This window comes from Poecile atricapillus, chromosome 21 (genome assembly GCF_030490865.1).
Source record: "Poecile atricapillus isolate bPoeAtr1 chromosome 21, bPoeAtr1.hap1, whole genome shotgun sequence".
In the NCBI taxonomy this organism is placed as follows: domain Eukaryota; kingdom Metazoa; phylum Chordata; class Aves; order Passeriformes; family Paridae; genus Poecile; species Poecile atricapillus.
Window position 1 is genome coordinate 4,876,814 of NC_081269.1, and position 15,307 is coordinate 4,892,120.

At 43.7% G+C, this 15,307-nt stretch overlaps 1 protein-coding gene across 2 annotated transcripts in view; it reads left to right on the forward strand.

The window, feature by feature from the left end:
• The window catches only part of SSH2 (slingshot protein phosphatase 2), a 91,884-nt gene that overhangs the window by 20,157 nt on the left and 56,420 nt on the right, over positions 1–15,307 (forward strand). For both annotated transcript variants that reach the window (XM_058854503.1, XM_058854504.1), the window contains exon 2: positions 8,653–8,696. In XM_058854503.1, the coding sequence (XP_058710486.1) occupies positions 8,653–8,696 (44 nt within the window). The remainder of the gene's footprint in view (positions 1–8,652; positions 8,697–15,307) is intronic.

Consider the following 15,307-nt stretch of genomic DNA (forward strand, 5'->3'; position numbering starts at 1 on the left):
CTACCCAAATGGAGGCTAGAGGTGAAGGGACTTTGCTGCCAGTTCCTGTTCTGATCTAGAGTCTAAACTCCTGCTGTTAAAGCTCTACCAGCCACTTCAGTTCTGGATATGTCACTGCAATAGAGCAGAGCCTCCCCGGCTGTGCTCCTGCTTGAATCCAGGGTTATGCAATAGCAGCCTGCAAGTGCCAACGCAGATGCTGCTGCATCCAGACACGCTGTACAATGTAGTTGCTTGGATACCCCTTTTTTTTGCTATTTTTCTCACAAATGCTAGGTAATAATTTGCAACTTGTAATTATACCATTGAATACAGATTCAGGTTAAGCAATGTAAAGAATTTGAAAGATTAATTATTTCCTCTCTGCTTTCTAAAGGTTGGGCATTGTGGAATTTGCAAAGACTGCGTGTTACTCTCTTCTCTTTTCAGTCTTTATTTCATCTTCATAAGTGTTAAATAACTTCCCCCTTTGAGAATATCTTTCATCTAGAGAATCATCTCTTAATTATTGATGCAACATGCCAAGATCCCCGAGTGGCCTGGCTGCTGGTGCTTTTATTTTGGGTAGGTCACAAAGATTTCTGCGCTGCTCCTAATTCTCTGTGTTGTGTGCTTCTTACGTCAAGAGGAGATTTGACAGGGACTTGCAGGGATTGGATCTCAGAGGAGCTGAGTGTGTGAGAGTCTCCTGTAGCATTCTGGCAGGGAGAAGGATGTTCTTGTGTTACAGGCAGCCCCTGGGCTCTACAAGCTGTTGTGGGCTGAAGGTGCAGCTGAAATGTGTCTCAGGGATGGCTGCGTATGCTTTGATCTGTGGAATTTGAGGCAAGATATCAAAATGAAAAAACTGCCTGGTTATGCTACTGCTGCTGACCAGGAATTGGACTTCTAGCAAGAGGGCTGTGCTGGCACAGCTTCATTTTATGGACACAGCTATGACATAAGTAGGAATGGTATCCAAATACCTCTATTGTTCCATTATGGGAATAACATATTTCATGTATGTTGCAGGTGGATCAGCATCGTTTTAGTGACCCTACTGTACATACTGGAAAAGTCAAAGCTCTGGAGTTACAACTTGATCAGAGCCCTAGAATAACTCCCTGATTTTTAATTGAGATAACTCCTGCAGGGATACAAATGAGCGTGCACCAAGGTAAACCAGATGCTAACAGGAAGATTGCTGATTGCAAGACAAAGACCCTTCCCTTTGCCATGTACCTCCCTTCCTTCCACCCTCCTCCTCCTAAAATAGCCTTTCAGCATGAGTGAAAACCAAATATTTTCCTCTCTTAAAAACACTTTCAAATGTTTTTTTGTGTCAATGGGAAAGTAATTTAACCCAGAAGCTGGTGTTGTGCATCTGCCATGTCTGATCTATGTCCTTATTCCTTGTAATGCTTTCCTATTGCTCATGGATGGTTAAAGAGTATCAGCTGCAGATCCAGCTCTCCAACTTCCCTGCATATGGCTCATTAGCCAGTTTGCTTTTCAGGCTCCTTCAACCTTGTTTAATTCTAGCTGCCACTTTTTTAATGCAGCAGTTGAGGAGAGTCTCTCTCTCCAGCTGGAAACAGGCCCAGCTTCAGAGGTGAAGATGTGAGCCCTGTGGGTGAGGAGGTGCATGGCCAGGGCTGCTCTGGAAGTTCTGGAGGGCATTGGGAGGTTGAGTAAGGTCTGTGTTTTTAACAGGCAGTGACTGGAGAGGGTCTGAGGTGTGAATGTCCATCCTGCATAATTGCAGAGGGACAATTTCATGCATGTAAATGTGTCAGCCTGCATGAGTGGATAATGAACAGCTGCTCGTTGTGGTTACCTGAGGAGCTGGGATTTAATTTTATTCACAGACTGTTTGGCTGTGTAGAAGCCCTGCCCTGAGATTCACCAGTGTACACACGCATATCTTTGACTTGGTCTTAGTCAAACTATACCCTTGACATCAGCAACAGTTTCCAGTATGAAAACTGGAGTTCCAGTGCCTGTGTTTGTACAGCCAGTGAGTCTTCTCATACTTGGTCCTTCACCATAAGCATTTGTTACTGTTATAGGGAAACAAATGCTCCTAGATTCTAAGATTTCCAGTGGACAATGTCATTAGCTTTGCCTAAAAGGAGACTAAGCAGATACCTTTAGGGTTCTGGTAGGCATTAAATCCAGCAAAGCACCAGAATTACCAATTAAATACCTGTCTTTTCTGTCATACGGTGTGCTGAAAGACCTTCTGAAAGTCAGAGGGAAGATCTATTCAGGGAGACAGTAGTTCTGCTGGGTTTTTTTCCTAAGTGTCTGTAAGTGGCTAGAGATGATGTGCTACTACACAGTTTTAATGAGAGAAGTTATATTAATACACATGTGATGTAGGGACATTTAAGGTGAATATATATCTGCAATATATGGGGATTTTTTTCTTCCCTTTAGGTGGGTCTCTGATTAAGGCAAAAGCTGTTGTACTCCCCATCAGGCAGGCTGATTTCACTGCAGAAATTCAGTTGACAGTAATCTGCTTTTTAATCTGTTCTTGTGGTGTAGTGTAGCAGGCTGTGTCACACCGTATTTCTCATCCTAACTCTTGTTGCACCAGTTGAAGGCTTGTAATTTTTGTCTTGAAGTGTCTGAGTTTAGTTCTGCAGTTTTTAGTGAGTGCTAATCTAAACAAGGTTTGCATAAATCTCTTTGCTCCAGCAGGAAGATGAAAGCTTTGATAAGGAACTTGTTTTGTTTTTTTTCTCTCTCGTGAGCAGGAGCACAATGTCTTTGACCTAAATATACCAATTACTGACATAGCAAAGTAATACAGAAAACAATCCAGAAGGAATGCCAGCCTCTGAATGAACACTTGGCTGCAGAAAGCTACTGCTTATATGGAACCTCAGATCCAGAAGACATGTGAGGAGGAAAATGTTAATTCAAAACATTTCATGCAAATAGTGAGGGGTGAGAACAACAGCTGGAGAAATGCTTGTTTATCCCTTATACCTATGGCTCAGGAGAGGTAAAAGCTCTATACAAAACACAGTGCAGTTCTCCCCTTTCTCGTTTGTGGCCTGGTTTGCTCAGCTTTTTGAAGAACTTTTATGTCAAAGGCTTCCTGGTAGCAGCTTCTACTTTAAAATGTGTTTGATGGCAGATATAAGTATTTCAAAATGTAGCAGTGAGCTTCCTCTGTAGATCATGCTAGGTGAGTTTATTATTTAGTTTCATCATTTTTATTCATGGTTAAGGTTAGCCACCTCTAGAGACCAAGGAAGTCTGAAGTGAACTGGTTTTCAGTTCAGCTTTGAGACTTATCCTCTATTGATAAGTACTTGCATATTGCTACCATGCTGATGGTTTCCAAAATACACTGAGTAAATCACAGAATCACTAGGTTGGAAGAGACCTTCAAGATCCTTGGGTCCAACCAATGCCCTAATACCTTAACTAAACAATGGCACTGAGTGTTGTTATAATATCCAGTGTTTTTTTAAACACATTCAGGGATGGTGACTCCACCACCTCCCCAGGCAGACCGTTCACACAAACTGCTGCGGATTTCTGGTTTTCCATCTGGAACTTGCAGACTCTGGATGCCCATTTTTTGGTGGCCAAGTGACCCTTTTTAAAGGGTCGAACTACTACTAGACATAGTCAGACTGGAAGCGGTACCTGGTATGGTTTTGCATCTCCCCTCAACACCCACTGAATTTGTGTGTAGTCTTGGGCTTCTTGCAAGAAAAAAGGGAACCTTTTATCAACCCAGGTTTTGGAGTCAGTCCTTGTTTCATTTTCCTAGGCAGTGTTGTTGCTGGCACTTCAGCCATACTGCAAATGCAGCATGTGTGGGCTTTTTGCTCACACAGTTTATTTAAGAGATTGATACAACTCAGACTACTGTAGGAAAGTCCCTCTGCTACAGAAATGTGTAATAGATATTTGGCACTGCAACTCAAACATTTGTCTTGCTTTGTTCCAGCAGATGATTTGAGATTATTGATAGGACCAGTTTTGTGCAGTGTCTGCTGTTGAACAGAAATCTATTAAGTATTTCATTTTGGAAGGCATTGAACTTCAGTTCTGTGTGATGTCCCTGTACAGATCCTCATCCCTTGGACTTCATAAGCCTCTAATGAATTGCTTCTTTGGGTACCTGGTGCCAGTTCTGTGCAGATGTTGGGTACCCCAGGGCATCCCACGTGTCTGTGTCAGGAGTTGATTGAGTCCTAAGGAATCTGATCATCCAGTGGATGCTCTGTGTGCCTTGTGTTGCATTAGAGGAGAGGCTGTGGCTGCAGCAGTGGCACCCTCTGCAAGATTTGACCAGATTGGGTTATCCATGCATTGGCAAATAGTTGTGGGAGGGTGGCTTTTGTACTGGCTTGCTTAATACTTGCTGGCACATGAGGAGAGCTCCCATTTGGAGAAGTGTGCACTGTGTGTGGCTGTAGCCCATACAGAGGGACACTGGGACACTGGTGGATGCTGTGAAAGGAGCATTTGCATGGTTTAACGACTGGATCAGTGCCTGATTGCACAGCCTCTGATTTGACTAAAGCAGCTGCCTTCTTCCCAGCAAAGGTCATGTTCAGCTCAGAGGCACTTAGTGTGTGTCTGAAGAACTGGACGAGATGTAGCCAGGGAAAGAGTAGGCAGGGATCTGGGAGACTGCTCATTTAATTACAGTCCTTGTCTTTGTAGTTCCTCCTTTGAGACTGAGTCCAAAGCTGTCCATGTGGTGGACGTTTGACCATGTTAAATGAAAAGCCCCTCTGATGGCATGGATGCATCTAAATGTTGCTGTGGGTTTGGGGGATCTATATTAACTAATATTCTGTAATGTCTAAGTGTTCACCTCACAGCTACAAGCAAGATGTTGACTTAAGGGGTGAAAAGTCTCTAAATTGTTGGTGGTCTTTTGATATTTGCTGGCTGTGACCACTCACTCCTCATAAAACCACTTCCCAGGCATTGTCTATACAGTCAGGTATGTTGGCATAAAATCATACATAGACAGCAGTTATTAAATGGGAATCCTTTTAAGGTTTGAAAGATGTATTTTTAGGGTGTAGTCTGTGTGAAATGTTCCTTGGTTAATAGAAATGTAGTGATTATTGGGTGCATAACTTAGGCTAATAATCATATCTTACAGTACAAGAACTTGCTGTGATGTTCCTGATGTTAAATCCAGGCAGACAGCTCCAGTCCCAGTACATACGAGTGGAGAATGAATCTTGTTTATCATTACATCAGTCTGCAAAAAGGAGATTTGTACAAGCAGAATTGTTTGCGCGACATGGAGTGACTCCCATTGTATAGAACAGAGCAGCACTCCAAAATTTCTCTCCTCTCCCTTGCCCTTTTGATGACAGATAGTTGGCAGTGGATCAAAGCACAAACAGGATTAATGTTTTGCATATTCAGTCCTACATGGCCTGAAAGGAGCAGAGATGGAATTTTTCATCTTTCACTTTAAACGGCATTTAATATCGTGGCCTAGTTTAGAGCTATGCGACTCATTCCTTCCATTTCCCCTGAGGCCTCTGTTTCTGGTCAAGGAAAGGAGGGCATGACTCCCTCTGGAGCTCATCAGTGCTGCTCAGCTTCCTCGTCTGTGCAGCCTGGTGGAGGAGGCTGGTTTGAGGCTGGAGCAATCCAGCATCAGGAATCTCCAAGGAGAGTTTGTGGAATCTGCCATCCCTTGGGTCTGTCTCTGTGGTCACATCACAGGTGCTGCAGGGTACAGGGAACCCGGAGCTGGGGCAGCATCCCAAATTCTTGCCACCACCTGTGCAAAGACAGCTGTAAAAGCTGGAGTGGTGTCACAGGTCACACCTCCAAACGGCTGCATTCACTATGCAAGGATGCTGTCCGAGCATGTTCCTCCTCAAAGATGTCCTCGGAAAGGAATGTTTGAGCCGCGTCTTGGCTGATGAATTGTTGTACTGGCAGCAATTCTTCTTCGCCTTTGGAAATAGGCTGGAAATGGGGAGCAAGCGTGGAGGTGCTGGTTTTGGGGGTCGTGTCAGTGCTGGGGCCGTGTCCCCTTGGAGCCTGTTCCTCCCTGGAGCGGCACCTGAGCGGGCACATCCCTGTCCTGCCCTCCCCTCTAGCGGGAAGAAGCATCACTGCAGCCGCCTGGGCTCCGGACGGGCATTTGGGGGATGTTTGGCGGCTGCAGGATTTTATAGTGACCACAGCACAGCGGGAATGGCAGCAGTGATTGGGGAGGGATATGTGAAATACGGGAGCATTGGCTGTGTCTTCTTTCATGCCATTTATCCCTGGATGCATTTGCAGAGGGGACGGAGGATGGGGTGAAGGTGGTTCAGATCTGAATCTGACCACGCTGTAAATCCAGGACAAAACATGAATTCCAGGGAAGGAGTAGGCTGCAGGCTGGTCAGAGTTGCTGAGGAGAAGAAGAGGAAGCTGCTGAAAGTTAGTTTTGTTCCAGGTAGCATCCGAGGTACTGGCAATTGGTCTCTTGCTCAAATCACACTTGTCTACAGTTCTGTTTTTGTAGTCAGTTATATTCTGAGTGAATGTGTTCCTCACACAAACCTGCTACATTTATGTCTGGTATCAAAGAGATGTAAGAGCTTCAGCAGAGACAGATGGTGATTAATTGGGCCGTGTCTGGCCTCCTCCACACTGAGCTCCTGAGGGTTGAATTTTGAGGGGAGCTAAGATAATGATCTACATATTTCAGGATCTCCTCCTGTCACTTGTGGGACTTTTGGCTATGGCACACCAGGCTGGCCAATTGCTGTGACAAGGATTTTTCTTGGCAGGTAGAAACAGCCATTCATTATAATATTAAAAATATTTGCATAGCTTGAGTTCCTGAGCAGCACAAATGAGACTTCAAGGGCTCTTTCAGTTGTTTTGCCTTGCTGTGGAGTTTGAGGAACTTGTTCTCTAGCTAAATACACTTTTTATTCAAAAACATCATCATGTCTCTAGCAATTCTACATGTAATGAAACATCTTCCCCTCCCTTCTGACCTGTTTCTCTTGCTCCCCCAAGTCAACTTCTTGTAAACCCGCAGGGAACTCAATTGGAGCTTATGTTCTGGCAGGATTGCCTGCACTTTCCAGTGCTGGGGTGAGAAATGAAAGTACACTATCCTGGGAAACGCTGGTAATTAGGATTACGGATCTTCAAGGACTTGGCTCCCTGGTCTTAAAATGCTGCGGCTGCTCCCATGGCTACTCTTCATCTGCACTGTCTGAATGATGCAACAGCTCCTTTGCTGTTGACTGTGGAGTTCACTGGTGTTTTCATCTTGAAGGGGTCAGGAATGCTACTTCCCTTATCAAGTTGCTGAGCCAGTTCTCAGGAATGATGAGTAGAAGGTATTCCTGCCAGCTTTTGTTTGGTGTAGATGGTCTGCAGGTTTTAGCTTGAATTTGTGGTTGCAGGTGGCTCCAAGTGAAGGATTTGGTGGTGCAGTGGTGCTCTAGTCCTGTTCTTAGAAATAGAAGACCAGTAGCAAGGAGCATTTTCTAGTTATTCTCATCTATCACAGGTTCAGATCATTGAAATAATGAGAAAGACTATCCAGCAGGAGCATCTGCACTTTACTCTGATTAAAAAGTGAACTAAATTGGACCACTGTATCCAGTAAACACAAAGAGTGTAGTTCAGAAGAGCTGTACAGTCTCCCCTGGGGTTGTTCATGGGAGACCATCATTGGAGCCTGTTGCAGAGGAGTCTGGGCCAGGGGCAGTGCTGGAAGGAGGGCACTGTCACTGTGGCACTGCAAATCCAGCTTGTGAAACACTCTCAGTGGCACAGGTCTCTTGCAATCTTGCTGGTTGTGGCTTGGAAAACCACTCCAAAGTGGCTTCCCTGCAGAAGGGAAGCCTAGAGCAACCAAGAACGAAATTATCTTTTTCCTTCCTCTGTCTGAGCTCTGGTTTTCATGGGATGCCCCTGCCCTGGCAAAACCCTTGGTATGTTTTAAAATGCTTTTTACCGGTGGACCTGCACAAATATAGTAAGTTTTCACTAGTACAACAGATCCTATACCCCATCTCCAGTGCCTGGCGGGGTGTATGTAAATGCACATTAAAAAAATCTGTAAAAGCAGAATTAATTGCTGAGATCTCTCTGCTGAGATATTGCTTTGGGCTGTAGTAGGTAGGCCTAGTAAAATTCCACAGCACATTAGAAATTGTGCATATTAATATCTCATCTAAAGCAGTGTAATATGTCAAATTTCTCCTTTCTGGTCATATCTGTGCTCACTCAGTCTGATTTGTCAGGTTTATTACGTGCTAGTTTTGTGGATTTTTACGCTTGATTGCTGACACTGAACTATGAATTAATATGATCTCCATAAAGGTAATAAAAACCCAGAGATTTTTGCCCAGAAGTGAACTACGTGTTTAGCTCTTGGCCTGCCATGTTTGGCAAGGGTCATTGGAAGTCTGTGCAAAGGCATGCAAAATCCTGCAGGGGCAAAAATTACAGTAACACTGAGTTTTTAAAAGGCTTTTGAGAGAACATGAAGTGACAGCTGAGCAGAAAGTGAGTTCCTCTCTAGTGACAGCTGCATGCAGGAGCAGGGAAAATTCCCCTTGCCTTACACAATCAAACCAGTGAAATGCAAGCCTTTGCTTTCTGCATGTATTAAAAGATATTAATGTTTTTCTCCTTTCCTTATGTATGCAGGAGGCAGACAGTGGGGAAGAAGAATGCCGGTCCCAGCCCAGAAGGTAAGATTGTCACTTGAGGCTCACAGGAGTCCTCGAGGATGCCTTGCTGCATGGAATGTTCCACAGGGCTTTTGTTGTTCCTCTGGCATGTCCTGCAAACATGCATCACTTTCTGCTTGTGGTTGATGTTGCACAACTGTCTTAAATAAGCCTTACTGAAAAATGGGTTCTAGTAAAGTGTTTGCTGCAGCAGGAAATGGGAAAAGTCAGATTGCACACTAAAAAATAAATATGGGGAACAGTTGGCAGAGATGCTAGTGAATATATTCTCCAAACTGCTGTTTCTGTAGCTCCCTCCAGTGTCCTGTGTTGCTTCTCAGGATTTAGTCCACCATCAGAGTATTCTGAGAGGTCTAACCAGACTAATACACTCTTTTTCTCTGGTTAAAAAGTCCCTGTTGCCATCAAGGGTTATCCTGATAAGGTACCTGCTGCTTAAATAGCACATTCAGTGGATTTATGGATATTTGCTGCTGATGCAGATAGTCAAATTTATGCTCCAAAATTAGGAGACACTGAGAATTTGCAGGGATTTTTTTGTTTTATTGGGATTGTTTTGCAAGGAGGTGTTCATCTCTTGTAAATGCTGATTTCAGTTGCTTCAGAAAGAACTTCTTGTGGTAAATGTTATTTGCTAAAAAGTAAACATTGAAACTCAGCTGATTGAATGGTAACAAGTAATGTTGATTTTTATAATGTAGGTATAGTCTGCAGGGTAAGGCTTCCTAGGGTCTTGGAAGCTTTATCTCCTTTCCTCAAAGCCATCAAAAGAATTATTTCAGCTGAATTTAATAAATGCAAAAATTGTATATATCAGGTGACTTCTCCAATGGCACGAATGCTTTCTTGGCTTAAAATGTTGCAGTCAGATTTTGTGAAAAGTTTCAGATTCCCTCCAGAGGGAGTAAAGGGGAAGTGAAGGTGAAATGGTTTTCCCTTTATGAGCTCTCTGACTGTTACGGTTCTTTGCTTTATGGTGTTTGTGTGAGTGGGTAGCAACAGAAGCCATAATATCTAGTATTTAAAATGCTTGAATGAGATTTGGGCTTTGTGTTTTGGGGCCAACTTGGAGGAATCTGCAAAAGAAAAAGCTGTCCTGGTTACACATTCCCATGATTTCAGTGTAGTTCTGTGATTCTGTGGCTCAGGGAAGGTGGCTGCCCTGTTTACTTCAGTCTTCAACCCCTAAGTGATGATTTAAGAATTGCTCTTTCTTCATTTTACAGCCTTCATGAGTGAGAGGAAAGCTGGAAAGCACAATTCCCAAAGGCTCAAATTGAACTCAGCTAAACTCTGATTTTTCATTTCACTCTTGGCCTTCAAGCAGTCACAAGATCAATTCATGACTTGATCTCAGTATACATAATGCATTGGAAGGGATGGGAGTTATTTAATTGTTGCAGGCACTTAGCAACCATTATAGGTTAGGTCTGAAACAAACATTTTTTAAATATATTTGAAATAACTTCCTGGGGTAGGAAATGACAACCTGCTGTTGATGTGGTGATCTGAGCTCCTTGACTCCTGTTACTGGGGTCATGGAGCTAACTAAAACCAAACTCCTTCTGGGGGAAAACAAGGGAGTTGGTGTTAAATGTGTTTGATTACAGTAGGATAAAAATAATAGAGTCAAATGGGGTAAGTAGTGAACCTGGAGTCCTGCTGTGGAGGAGCAGCAGATGTCCATAAACAGTTCCTGAGTATATCTAATCCCCAGTTTTCACAGGAGTGTAGCAAGTAGCAGCTATTGAAAAATCCAGGCAATAAAAAGGATACAGATTGAGTTTGGCTTAAAAGGAAAGATGTCACTCAGGTGGTGCTCTGCAGCAGCCTGACATTTCTCACTGCTTGCCTGGACAGGGCCCAGTTCTCCTGAGGCTTCATTCAGGTGACCTGGCTGCAGCTCCAGTCAGTGGTCAGTGTTTGGGGTGGGAATTTTTTTGCTGTTTGCAAAATTCTTATGGTGAGGAGACCTTTTGTCTCCTGTGGTCATGAAAAATGTGTTCACATGCTACCTAAGCATGTCAGGCATCAGGCATGTCCAAGCTCATCCTGGACACTGAAGCCAGGACTATTGCTGTGGTAGGACTGAATGTGTGTTTGCATAAATAAGATAACTTTTCAAAGGTTATTAATACTTAGGTGTTAATGCTTGCAAGGGAGTCAGTGAAGACCTAAGCATAAACACATGGACTTGTTTGGTGTCAGAAGATTTTTGCAGTGGCCAGTCTTGACAATCATTGGCTAGAGCCTTCATTTCCATTCCCGTGTCCCCATGTCTCTGCACAGCCTGGGGATTGCTGTCTCAAAAGACATGTTACACACTGATCAACAGCACTGCTAATCCTGTGATTAGCAAAATCTAGAGAGCTTCCTGTGTTAGGTTTCTGCTGCTTATCTTTCCTCCCTGATGTGGTATGGGATGTATATTGAGGTGAGGGGGAACGTGCAGGAAAGCCTGGCAGCAGAACAGCAGGAGGGACAGTGTTTGTTGAGCAGAGACTATGAAGAGCAGCAAACTAAAATGTCCTCCAAAGAGGCAGAGAAATAAGTTACAAACGGGAGCTTAAGCTTGTACATAATTACATCAAGATCACCATACTTAAACAAAGTGATCTGTTTGCTGACTTGTGCTTTTTAAGATCTAACACCAGACAGGCCTGTGATTGCCTGGACTGGGTCTCACAGAGAAGAGAACTGTGTGAAAATGTTGTTTAAACATAAACCTGCTCTACAGAGCATTCAAATGACCTGACAAGTCTGCACTTGTTAGCACCATCATGGACTGAGAAGCTTTCTGCTTTGGGAATTGGCAGAATCCGATTAAAACTTCTGTCCAAAAGATGGGCAGAGCTATCAGAGTGCAGAAAGAGAGTTCCTGTGTCATCTTGCAGTCATCCTTGGAAGGTGCTTAAAATGGCATTTCCTGTCCAACTCTTTTGTGTTGATGCAAAGAGGAATGGGTTTTTTTTTTCCTACTGAGGAAAGTACTTGGGTACAGTTAACACAGATCTCATTTCTATAAATATTTCTATCCATTATTAAAAACCCCAGCGAGTTAATGCTGCCAATATCTGAAGCTGAACAAATAGGTGAAACCAGCTTGGCTTCTGCAATATTTTTTCTCACACCCAAGCCCTGCTCTGGGGGAAGCCTGGGTGGTGTCTCTGTCCAGCTGTAGCAGTGACCATTCATGCAGTTTATGGGTGAAATCTCCAAAGCCCTGACACAGATCCAGGTTTTTGCTCTGGAGTCCCTGATCAAGCCAGTCCCTGTCACACGTGGCTAATGGAACCAAGACAGTGCTGCGTAAGCAGATGTCCTGAGCAATCTATTTATTACATTTATTACCTTCATAGCTATGTTCTGACACTTTCATTAGGCTGTCTGGAGGCTGTGGAGCTAAACTGGCCTGCACATCTCTCCTGTCCCCAGACGTGCTGCTGCCACACTGAGTACACTCTTAATGGAGCATCTGTGTTAACAAGCTCTTTGCAGCATCCCGAGGTTGTTAAAATTTATCTAAAATGCACGTGTATTGAGCTGTGAGTTGTGTTTACACCTGCTGAGGTATTGACATTCAGGTTTTGTGTGCTCTGTGCCAAGGTTGCAAGGATTCAGCATCTTTGTTTTGCTGACGAATGACATCTCCGGGGCCGGGGCAGCAGCGGTGCTGCAGCTGCACTGGATTTGCTGTCAGGATCTGCCATTTGCTCTTTGGGTTTTATGTTTTAAATGCTGCCTCTCTTTCCACACCATCATGATTTTACCACTTCTGTGTGCCTTGAAACCGCACTGGTTACTGAAATGCAGCATTTGAGGCTACTCAGTAACTGCTGCATATAAAATTGGGTGAGCTGTATTGCCTAGTGAGGCTGCCAGAGACTTCAGAGGGATTCTTTGAACTTTTATGGGACTAAAGTCCATTTGCTCAGGTAAAGCTGAGGAGCCTGTCATTCCCTTCAGGTGCCACAGAAAGTGATTATATCCTGCTTGAAATCTGGGGCTTGTTACCTGAAAAGGTTCTCAGAATGTGCTTGTCCTCCCCTCTTCAAGAGGCAAGAGTGTGGTGTTAAATTATAATTTAAAAAGAAAAAAACCCCACACCTTTTGCAGCACAAGTATGGTTACCTTCTGATTTGTTTTGGTTTTTTTTTTAAATCAAAATAGTTCCTTCCAGGAGTGAACTGGGAAGGAAAGCAAATCAGATTATTGCCATGATAGCAGTTGGATGTGCCAAGTTGCCTCAAGGTCTCAAGCTGTGAGTAAATACCTTTGTTTTAGGAGCAGAAGACCACAGTCTGATGCAGGAGCTGATGGTTTATAGCAGTATAAAAGTTGTTTTTCAAAGAGTAAGTGGAATAGGTGTATGTGCTTCCTTCTACAGGGCAGCAGCTCAAGAAGCTGTAAGCCAACCTGTTTGATTTTTAAACTGAGACCGGCTGTAAAATGTGAGTTAGTCCCTGTGAGAAATGGGGGGGGGTGGTCGTGTGAGACTGAATTGACTGCAGGTCCAAAGGCTCATTCACACTCCACACTGAGATATGTGGATCTACAACATCATGTGCCTGCTGTGACTTTTGGAGATGTGTGTCACCACCATTTGGTGCTCCTTTGGCAGGCTCCTGCCGCTCCTGGTTATCCTTAAAACCTATCTGGTGTTACAAGAGACACTTCCAAAAGCTGTGTGCTGAGAGTTCTGGCAACTAAACCTTCCTTGTGCTGCCTTTGCTTGCGACTGCAGCTGCCAAACATTTACTGTGTTGGTACTTGAACAGTAGCTGGGTCTTTAATGTGTGTGCAAGACAGTTTGTTAACTCCAGATCTTGAGTAAGAAGGGGCTGTGTGTGTACAGGAAAATGTGTGTTTATCCATGCTGGAGATTACCAAGCTCTTGTAGTATGAACCTTATCTTTAGAATGTGTTTCCTGAATTCATCTTTCTGTCTTTCCTTTCAGTGACAGCTCAGCCTCTCTCTGGCATTTATTACAGCTGCTTGGGGGAGAGTGTAATGCTGAGATAAAGAACAGTTCTGGTCAGCTGCCAGCTCTGCTGACCACCAGAAAATGTTTCTGTGGGCCACGATTCAGTGGCCTTCATTTTCGAATACCAGATCTTTTATCACCAAACTGTGAGCAAAGGTATTGAACTGGCAGTAAAATTTGGGTTTATTCGATTAGTGACAGGTATCTGCGGGGCTGGTTCACTGCAAGGTCTGTTTAGGGTTGCAACATGTTCAGTCCAGTCCAATGACATACCTGTGGATCACAATAATATATGAGATGATTTCAGGTGTGATCTTCAGGCTGAAGGATCAAGCAGAGTAGCATCATTGCATTGCCAAATTACCAGGTAAACACAGGGACCTCGCTTAAAATCTGAATGCTTGTGAAAAGTGGTTTTGAATTTGTCATTCTAAGCATGTGAACAGAGGAGAATGAGGAACAGGGCAAGGACAAGCTGGGAAGTAAAAGGAATGAAGGTGGGTCAGATACTTCAGCTACAAAAAGGGTCTAGAGTCCAGGACAGGTGCTCCCATGCACTTGTGCTCCTTCAGAGGGTCACAGAGGAGGGGCTGACCAGGAGGTGCCTTAAGGATCCCATATGTGCTTCTGTCTCCTGCTGAGCATGAACCAGGTGCTCTAAGCTAAAGGAATAGGAAGGGAAGCTCTGAAATTCCCTTTCCTGGTGAGACCTTCACAAGACTTCAAAGTTAAACATGAATCTTCAGAGTTTTCAGTGCTTCATGGATTTCAGATACTTAAATGTATTTTGATAATCTGAGCCAGGGTTTCTGGACTCACTGCCGTTCACCTCTTTGGTGCCTTTAAATCAAAAACATTCCTTTATAAAATTGGGTGAGTGAATGGTTTTGACAGTTGGGAGGATTTAGATCTTTCTTTTCCACACATCACTGAAATAGTACATTACCTACACTGGTGTTGCTTGTGTCTCTTTTCCTGCTCGGGTCCCTTCAGTCATCTTTGCTTCAGGCTCTGTAAAAAAGGTGTAATTGAGCATTGACCTCTCTGTGTCAGACCCTCGAAGATTTAATGATAAGTAAAGTATACAGTGATTGGATGTGGGACTGGTGAGGGAAGGGTTTAATGAACTGATAATATTGCAAAATAGGTGTTGGATTCTCAGCTAGGCAGCCTAATCATCAATCATGATGGGCAGCTGACCAAAAGGCTTTAAAGGCAGGGGTTTGTTCTTTCAGTGATGCTTATCTCACTATCCCTGTACTTGTCTGATTTCTTTGCTCAAGAGCTGGAAACAGAAATACTCTTTGACAGCTTAAATAACCAAATTTAGAATGTGGCTTCCTGTTCTGACTGGTTCTTCAAGATTCAAGTACAGTTTTGCGTGCTTTCCCTGTTCCTGCCTCCCCTGCCCTTTTTTTTTTTTTGGGGGGGGGGAGTGTGTTTGTTTGCTTGTTTGTTTGTTTTAGTTTTGTTTTAACCAGATATGGGCTCCTTTATAATTACTTGGTTAAGTTCCCCTGGCTGTGTGTAATCCAGCTGGTGTATGTAAGCCCTGCCTTGGTGGGTGGTATGTCTGTTAATCACTGGGAAAGCTTTGTGTCTGTGCTGTACTCTATCTCATTCTGC